The sequence below is a fragment of the Limulus polyphemus genome, unplaced genomic scaffold (assembly GCF_000517525.1).
Source record: "Limulus polyphemus unplaced genomic scaffold, Limulus_polyphemus-2.1.2 Scaffold506, whole genome shotgun sequence".
Lineage (NCBI taxonomy): Eukaryota > Metazoa > Arthropoda > Merostomata > Xiphosura > Limulidae > Limulus > Limulus polyphemus.
Genome location: NW_013666116.1, coordinates 312,681 through 322,080, shown reverse-complemented (window position 1 = coordinate 322,080; position 9,400 = coordinate 312,681). Strand labels below are relative to the sequence as shown.

Sequence of the window (9,400 nt, the reverse complement as noted above, 5' to 3'; positions counted from 1 at the left end):
AATGCATAATTTCATTTGATAAACATGTTTAGATTGAATGGTAATTTATAATCAGTCACAAGAACGTCGAATCTGAATCACTTGAAAAAAACACGGGGGTGCTTAACTTTTTTCCAGGTGTATACATTAATGTAGATAAGATTATATTTTAAGACAAGTCTGAGACTGGTTGCAAGTTAAAATACATATGGTTAGCAGTTGAGACATTATTACTGACAAAGAAAAGCACAGATAAAACATCGGAGAGCAAGCTGGGTCTTTCAGAGTTTAACAATAGTGCCCTAAAAGTGCCAAACTCACCTACACTGTTCGCATTCTTTCCATAGCAGACTAGTCATCTGACAGGATTCTAGGTCTTTGGTGGCATTTCCCACCCCATGTTTCAGCCATAAAATAACTAATCTCTCATACAGGGTGATGTCAACTTTGATACAATTGCCTTATGAGATTGTATCTACTGCCATTGATTGAATCTTGCCATGGAGAATGACATTCAGGGCAAATTTTGCACTTAGACAGGATTTATCAGATTCTGAACAAGATTCTGAATTACAGTTCTAGCAAAAACTTTGAACTTTCTTTTTACTAAGCTAAATTTAAATACAGATTATCAGTAGGTTGGGGGGGGGAACAAATTATAAAGCTGAAATTGACCTGAATTTTTAATAAAATGATCGTTATAACATATCATAACATAACATATTATTTTCTAGTAATATGTGAGTGAGAATGAGTACAAAATCATTTTTATGTTATTTGGATTCATTGTCATTTCTTTTTGAATAAACAAAAATTCCAGTTTGACCAATTTTATTTATTTCAAAAATTGTGAGTAGAAGCAAAGGTGTTTTTAATAATGTAGAAAAAGGTGAATATCATTAAAATATAAAGTCAGCGTAAACTGGTATTTATTGCTTTTAAAAAGCAGAAAATGTCTGTGTTATCTAGCAAGTTCTCAGCTTCACATTTTCTAAACTTATAACTAAATCAAGACAATAGTTTAGTTGTGTTCAGTGTGTTTAATGTTTAGTGACCCTGTAGATGAGGAAATACTGAATTTTATGCAATATTCTAAATTGTTAAGGCTAACTTTTCCACCTTGTTTTATATTTTTGTTCAAAGAATAAAATATTGATTCACAGTCTTGAGGAAAATTTTCTTCTGCACTCAGCTTACTTGCATAGAAGATCTGCCTTGCAAGTTAAACTAGTTCAGCTATTATCAGCTTATTTTACAGTTGAATTAATTTTATTTATACATGTTTTATAGTAATTTTCATATAGATAGAAACCTGTAAGACAATTAGCATGGGATTATTGTTTAGTGCAATGCTGCAGTATAAAAATTAAAATGTTGAATTCTCAAAAGTAAGATGTTGTTTAGTGACAGATTGTTAGTGACATTGAGATTAAAAAGTAAAATAAGGATATGTAGAAAATGTTTGCTTGTTAGATGAGTTGCTTTTAAAAATTAAATATACCTTTTCATGGCTTGAATATTCATTTTTATATTGAAAGATTCTGAAGTACAAGGTTCCACCCACTGATATAGCAACAGAATCTACAAACAGAACAATCAAGAAAACAACCGAGAACACTATAGCAAGGGGAAATGAAGCACAAGTCTCAGATAATGAGCAGGTCACTAGCATACTTCAATTGAATGATAGTATGAATAGTAGTTTAGAAGTACCATAAGATAAGTTTGATAGTAAAGGGTGAGTAAGATCACAGAATAAAATACACCTTTCTTTCAGAACTAGCAGTAGTAGAATTGTCAGTAAGTGGATGAATAATAAAGTAAAAGAAATAGCTAATGTTATAAATTAATTTGTGAAGAAATTGAGAAAGATTCATTTTGAGGCTCAAATATTGATAGGTTAAACAAGAAACATTGTTTCAGGCTATAAAAAGTGATGAAATTTTATAATATGACTGAATAAAATATGAAACCCGATAGAGTAGGTTTAGACAGAGAAGAGTATACTTGAAAGGCATTCTTAATGGACAGCATCTGTCTAGGAAGATTTTGGATGATGTTTTAAGTTGCTTGTGTTAATATTCATCAGGTCTCTGATTAAGGTCTGCACTAGCAACTCAAAGCATTGTCCGAACACATTCTGGACGAATGGAGTCCATTAACTATACCTTTCAAGAAACCCTAAAGCCCAAAACTTTAAACCTTTTTTTCACAAGGGCAATCAATTTGCCCCTGGTGAAGAATGATCTATCTTGAGTTATAGAGTTCTTTATTTTTGCCTTTAAATGATTTTTGAACTTGCATGTTTTCCTAACATCACATATTGGACTGACTAAATATAGGTTTGTGACATGAAGACTTGAAATGAGCACCCTATTTTGTTGTTTGATAGAAGGTCATTGGGTCAACATTAATATATGTGTGATGTTGAAGATGATCAAGCAGTTCTATGCTGTTTATATTGAAAAATGTGAAAACATCAGAGTGAGATTGCTAATAACTTTTAACTATTTAGTCTCTTAACTTGTTTAATTTGGGCTTGTACCAAGAAGAGTGCTTGAATAGTATTCAGTTTATCTGTTGTAGGATGCTTCCAGTGAGGTTTCACTCAATACTAGAACTTTAATATACCATTAGAAAGAGCTCTTTGTCAAATTTTTGTCATATAAAGCAGCCCCCAGTGGCACAGCAGTATGTCTGTGGACCTACAACGCTAGAATCTGAGTTTTGATAACCGTGGTGAGCAGAGCACAGATAGCCCATTGTGTAGCTTAATTACAATCAATCAAACATATAAAGCAAGTGTAGCCATTTAGAGTAATGATAGATTACCATGGCATTGAAGTTACCAAGCAGTGTTATGCCCACTAGGAGAAAAGTTTTTTGATATTAAAAATGCTCACATTGATCATCTTTTTATATTTTTATTATTAAGTCAGATAATATAAAATAAAGCACCCTGATAGCTAATAATCAGTACTAATTTAGTTATTAATTACCAAACCTTAAGTATTCTCTAAACTCAATACCAATATTTTGTAAGAAAGTCTTAATAGAAGATTTTGTATACACATCTTTCCTTAAAAAAACTAGGCACTTCCAGATTATACAAGATAATCACTTACAGGTTTTAATGTTTTTTCTAGATGTCTTTGCATTTAAATTATCTTGAGAAATTGTTCAGACAAAATAGAATTAATCAAAGATACAGATAGGATATATCATTGTATTTTCATTACTGTATTAATTTAGAAATATCAATTTTACATACTTTTTGGTGCAAGATATTTGTTCTTTGTGCAGTTGCTATTCTGTTTCAAATCAATATGTTTAGGATGCAGAGCTAGAATAATCCTCAGTCTGACTGTGAAAAAAAAAGCAGATATATGGAAAATATTTCTTGCCAGATGATAACTCACCTCGTCACACATAAATGATAAATCTGTCTGTCTATGAAATTTGCATGCTTCTAGCCATAAGGTAATTCCCACCTAAATTAATGTATTTAATGTGAACTGTGCTGGTGCATGATGGTGTCACCAAATGACAAAAACCCTCCACCAATAGAAAGGCAACACAACCTCCATGTGCAGTAGCTCCCCATATGCACTTGCACTCGTGATAACTTCATTTTTCTCCTACATTGAACAGACACATTTAAAATTTCTCTTCCAAGTTTTATTTGAGGAGATTTGCATTTGTTAACAAAACTTTGATTTTCATTTTTTTTACTTTTGATTCCAAAGCTTTAATTTTTTTTTATCATGAATTTTTAAATGACAGTGACTTGTACTTAGTTCTGTGTGAGTGATGATATTACACACACACACACTGGCTTTATTTCTTCTATTGTGTATGGAGGCTCATTAACTGCTGGGGATGTTGTAGCCATTGTTCAACATGTTGTGGATTACCATATACTTATTTGGGCCTCTGACCTACTCGCCTCCCATAGCCGACGTTCTTTCTCTTTAGTCGGGAATGATCTATTGGACTACAAATTTAACCTATTTGCTTTTGGTAATACCTTACAATTTGGGGAATTACCTTAACCTTCCAGTCTCTTTCTGAATTTCATTCTCAGGTATGTTCATTTCCTCATTTTTCACCTGTCTCCTTTAATATTTTTCGTTTTTTACTCCATGATCTCAATTCTTGGGGTTCATCTTGCCTTTCCACCTTGCTTGTTATTATGTTTCCTTTTTCTAATAGCTCATCTCTCACACCAAAATGCTTCGTCCCCCTCACATTCATGACTTGTAGACATTCTTCCTTTCCTTCTGTTTTTGTTATCTATTTGGCTTGCTTAGGGATTGGACCCCTTGCCTTTTGTTTTACTCGCTGGTTCCCCTTTTTCATGTCTTCATCATTTTCTCACCACCTTCCTATATTCCCTCTCCTACCTCCATCTTTTGTCTAAAGTGCTTCATCATGCTACAAAAGGAGTTTCTGTAGAAGTTTCTTCCCCTCTCTTTGCCAGCTTAACCTGTTCTATTTCTTCAACTCTATCCCTCCTTACTTTGTTCCCCTGATGTTGAGATTCAGGTTATGTTCCTCTTTACTGTATGCGCCTTCCTTCTTATTGTGTACATGATCTTTGTTGGGCTCCTTTTCTTTGTCCAGACATCATCAGTGGTGTTTATTTCTCTCTGGAGACCTGGATTGACATTGTATGACTTCAATCCTTGTTATCTTCCCAGGTTTTTCTTCTTTCTTGACCTTGTCGTTTACTCCTGTTCTTTGCCTGGATCAGTTTACCCCAAACCTTCCCATTCCAGATTCCAGACCTTCTTCTTTTTCTTGTCCTCCCTCTACCCAACATCCAGTTCACCACTCTCCTTTTCAGTAAATATCATGTCATGTCCAACCCTGTGGGTATCCATCTCTTCCTTTTCTTCTGCCATTTTCTGCCAACAGTCATTTTCATTTCTCCACCATGGTCTCACTCCTCTTCCCATTTTCTTTTCTCTTCCCTCTGATCCCATCTATTGTCTTTTTCACCAAGTCTGTGGTGGCCATGGTCGATGTGTCAGACACCTTCCTGCGCATCCCTCTTGACATGTCCTCTATATGTTTTCTAATATCTGTCCATCAGATTTGCATCTAACAATTTCTTGCACTTCCCTTTGACATATAATCAGCCCCTTTTATCATCATTTGTCTCATGGGGGCCTTTGATCACCATATTCATGACCTGGAGTTGGCATTTCTTCTCTTAGACGATTTACTTCTATTGGCCCATTCTTGGATGGTATCCTCTTCTCATACCTCCTTTCTTTTACAGAAGGCCACTCAGTTGAGGTGGCTTGTCATTAGTTGTAGGTCCTTTCTCACACCCACTTAATATTTGGTACTTCTGAGCATTTTCTTAATCTCTTGTCTCAGCTGAGTTCAGCCTTTTTTCTCTTTGCCTGCAAGCTATGGTGTATCTGGTTACCAAGACTTGCACTTCTCAATCTCATCCTCCATGAGAGGTTCCTTCACTTCTGTAATATAATAAATTTTTTAAAATAACTGTTACGACAGCGGGGGTCACGTGACGCTAGTAACACGTCATGTGCTTCTCGAACGTTCACGTTCCTTCCTGAAATCTCGAGAGCCTATTAGATATGCAGTACTCTTGTATATATAAACCGGTAAGAACTGATGGCAACAATGTAATGGGTAACTGAACTGTGGACAGAGAGAGACGTATTGTTGAGCATGTGAGACGTTTGTTGTGATTTATAGCGTTTGTTATAGCGTGACTGTGGAAATTTAGTGTATTGCAAAATTGTATTCAGAAAGAATAAACCAGTTTTATTTAAGAAAGGACTTGTGTCACTAAAGTTTCATCGGAAAGAAATTATACGGAAAAATTAACTAACGAACGGAGGCGTAACAAATTGGTTACAAAATGGAAATGAGAAGTGGCAAATCAAAATACAGCTTAGCAGATTTGATGGCAGCAATACAAGAACAGCAAAAGAAACAAGAAGAACGAGAAGAGAAACAAGAAGAGAAATTACAGCATTTCTTCGAGGAAAAAGAAAAGAAACAAGAAGAAAGATTACAGCAGTGGCAAGAAAACCTGCAACAGTGGCAGCTGGAGCAGCAAAATAAACAAGAGAGATTACAGCAGTTGTTGGAGGAAAAAAGAAAAGAAACAAGAAGAAAGATTACAGCAGTGGCAAGAAAACCTGCAACAGTGGCAGCTTGAACAGCAAAATAAACAAGAGAGATTACAGCGGTTATTGGAGGAGAAAGAAAATAAACAAGAAGAGAGACTACACCAGTAGTTGGAGGAGAAAGAAAATGAACAAGAAGAGAGACTACAGCAGTGGATGGAAGAGAAAGAAAATAAACAAGAAGAAAGTCTCCAAAAGTTGCAGGAAAGTCAGCAGCAACTACAGGAAAGTCAACAACAGTGGTCTGCTGAGTTAGGAACAAACCACAGATCATTATATTTGTTTCATGGTTTCTTTAGATGTTTTTGTAAGTTACTGAAATTTTGTTCTATGACAAGATGTCATGTGACCTTATTTAGGGTTAATATGTATGGCAGGCGACTATTAAATATTCCAATGCCTCAAAGTAAAGGAACTTATTATTTATTGAAAAGAAACCATATTCATTAGATATAATTTGATCTTGACCAAGAATATTGTTAGCAAAAATATTTTTATCTAGTCTGACTTGTGTCATTTTGAAAACTCAAGTTTTAGGACACTGAAAAATCTTTTTCAGTTTCTGCAGTGATTTATAGTTGAAAGTGGTGACTAGTGAAATTAGCAAAATAAAGTATAAAAAAAAATGTGGTAATGAATTTTATTTGACTGAACATATGAAATAGAACATTCTGATTGGTAAAAAAAACTGAAATTCTAAAATAAAAGGAAGAATTTTAATGTTTTTTTCAAAATAGTGTCTCACAATAAAATTTTGTAAGTTTCACATAAAAAAATGATAGAAAACTAAATCAAATTATGTGATTCTTTTAAGATCTGAAACATGCTGTTTAGTATGTTTCTTCTAAATTTCATTCAATTTGGTTCAGTATTTTCACTGCAAGAAGGAAAAAAATTAAACAATACAATTGACATCCCTTTGGTGTGGAAAAGAGTTAATTAGAACTTTTAGTAGGTTAGTCACGTGCATTTTCAGAATGAAATATGAAGTATGTCTTCTACATCCACCTAATTCATAATACAGTTGATTTAGCATAGATGTCAACAAAACCTAGATACCCACATTAAAAACATTCCAGTAGGTTGTTGTTTAAAATTTTGAGGGAAAGACCTCAGTCGATTGAATGATGCACCAAATTTTGAACAAAAAGACAAAGACTTGAATTCCTGCTACTATCAACACAGAAGTACTTCTTCTCAGGACATCTCTGATGATGGCAACAAATAAGCAACTGAAATGTAGTATAACAGGCCCGGCATGGCCAGGTGGTTAGGGCGCTCGAATTCCAAACTGTTCATCAGCAAAAAAGCAACAGTTCCATTTCGATGGCCCAACATGTGCTCGACTCGCAATTTGAGGGTCGCGGGTTTGAATCCCCGTTACACCAAACATGCTCGCCCTTTCACCCGTGGAGGCATTATAATGTGATGGTCAATCCCACTATTCATTGGTAAAAGAGTAGCCCAAGAGTTGGCGGTGGGTGGTGATGACTAGCTGCCTTCCCTGTAGTCTTACACTACTAAATTAGGGATGGCTAGTGCAGATAGCCCTCGTGTAGCTTTGCACAAAATTCAAAATAAACAAAAGTAGTATAACAATAGTTAGTAATAAGTATCTAGTTGTTAAAAATTTTACTAATTAATAATGAGACTTAGATAATCGTATAGACCACTAACCATGATGATGGTTGATATACGATCACTACAACTTTATTGTAAGCACTCGGCATATTCTAGGGTTCTCTAAAATTCCTTATTTAATGATGTGAAGTACTCTCAACAAATCATCAAATAAAGGAGTTTTGACAAAAATTGTATCACAAAGCAGTGCCTGAATTTTTCTGGCTTTTACTGAGTCTGACCAACTTGACATAAATTTGTACACAATTGCAATGTTTTATTTGTACAATCAAAGCTCAAGTTAACACTTGGACAAGTATTTTGTTAACTGAAAAGAAAGAGAGTTGGAAAACTTTATTTATGCTCTCTCATCAGTCTACTATAAGCTCACAAATGTTGAAGTCAAAGCCTAAGTGTAAGTAAAGTTTGAGATGTTCTAAATTTGAATTTCTGGAATATCAGTAACAATTTTGTAGCTCTTGAAACTGTAAAAATCTATCGGAGACTAAAAAAATCATAATATTATATACATACAATTCTCATCTCCAGACAAACATGCTATCCATGTGACTGAGACCACTTTTATTGTCAACAAGGGGGGTGTTATATACCCTTGGGCCATCACCTGACTTGCCAGTAGAAAATATCACTGTCACTATCAATAGCATATCTTATGCTACAGTAATACTTTCTAATGAGAAGTGCATTTGATGACCACTCCCATGAATAACTAGGACAACAGAAACCTAGTGATTCCCTTGACCTACCTTATATGTTAAGAATGAAACCTGAAGTATACTGAAGTTTTGAAAACTTTATCTAGTGATTAAGGGGTTGGGAAACATAAGATATTCTCATATACTCAATAACCAGTGAGTGAAAACTAAGCGTTTGAGACACGGGCAATAGCTTTGATGGTTAAGATGTCTGCCCAGCAAGCAGAATCATTGGTTTAGATTTAATTCATTCTTAATTTTCAAACTTTACAGGATGGTATGCTACCATTAAAATTTCTGTAGTTATAAAAAAAAAAGTTTAAATTATTGTTTCCAATCAAAATTTGCAGCAAACAAATTCTTAGTTTTACAAGCTGATTATTATAGGCCCATATTCCTATAAAATTTCTTCCTTAATAACACAGGCCTGTGAAATTTAAACTTCATAAACTTTGTTTTGGTTTTAGTAAAGGATTTTTCCATAATACAGCTATGCAAATTTTGAAAATAATATTAATTTTTGTCTATCACGTAAGGATTTTTTACAAATTGGGAAGAAAAAAACTTACTTAGATCAAATTTACCACAAGTATAACAGAATATGTTTGGGTCATTTACACAACCTGGTTATGCTGTAAAGCCCGCAAAGCATCTTTAGGCTATATCTTCAATTAATGATAAAAACCATAGTTTTTGGCTTTTCTTTGCATATAGATGCTTGATACATTAAGAGCGACTGAAATAATGATTTGAGTAATAATTAATATGTATTTGTTACTTTATAGATTTAATAGATATTTGTTGTTACTTTATTAACATTTTTACGCTTATACTGTGAGGTAAAAACGGCTGCTGCTATGATTTTGTCTGGTTTATGAGTTAGTTGCGGTCCTAAATTAGGATTTTTTTTTTTAAATA

The 9,400-nt window shown here is 34.0% G+C and overlaps 1 protein-coding gene across 9 annotated transcripts in view; it reads left to right on the top strand.

Moving 5' to 3' along the window:
- Positions 1-9,400, top strand: part of LOC106458730 (extended synaptotagmin-2-like) — a 70,563-nt gene that overhangs the window by 59,351 nt on the left and 1,812 nt on the right. For 7 of the 9 annotated variants that reach the window (XM_022385032.1, XM_022385035.1, XM_022385030.1 and 4 more), the window contains one exon: positions 1,518-1,717. The exons of 1 other annotated variant lie outside the window; for it this stretch is intronic. In XM_022385032.1, coding sequence (XP_022240740.1) covers positions 1,518-1,697 — 180 coding nt within the window. In that variant the 3' untranslated portion in view covers positions 1,698-1,717. The remainder of the gene's footprint in view (positions 1-1,517; positions 1,718-9,400) is intronic. One more of the 9 variants, XM_022385029.1, reaches the window with a different exon arrangement.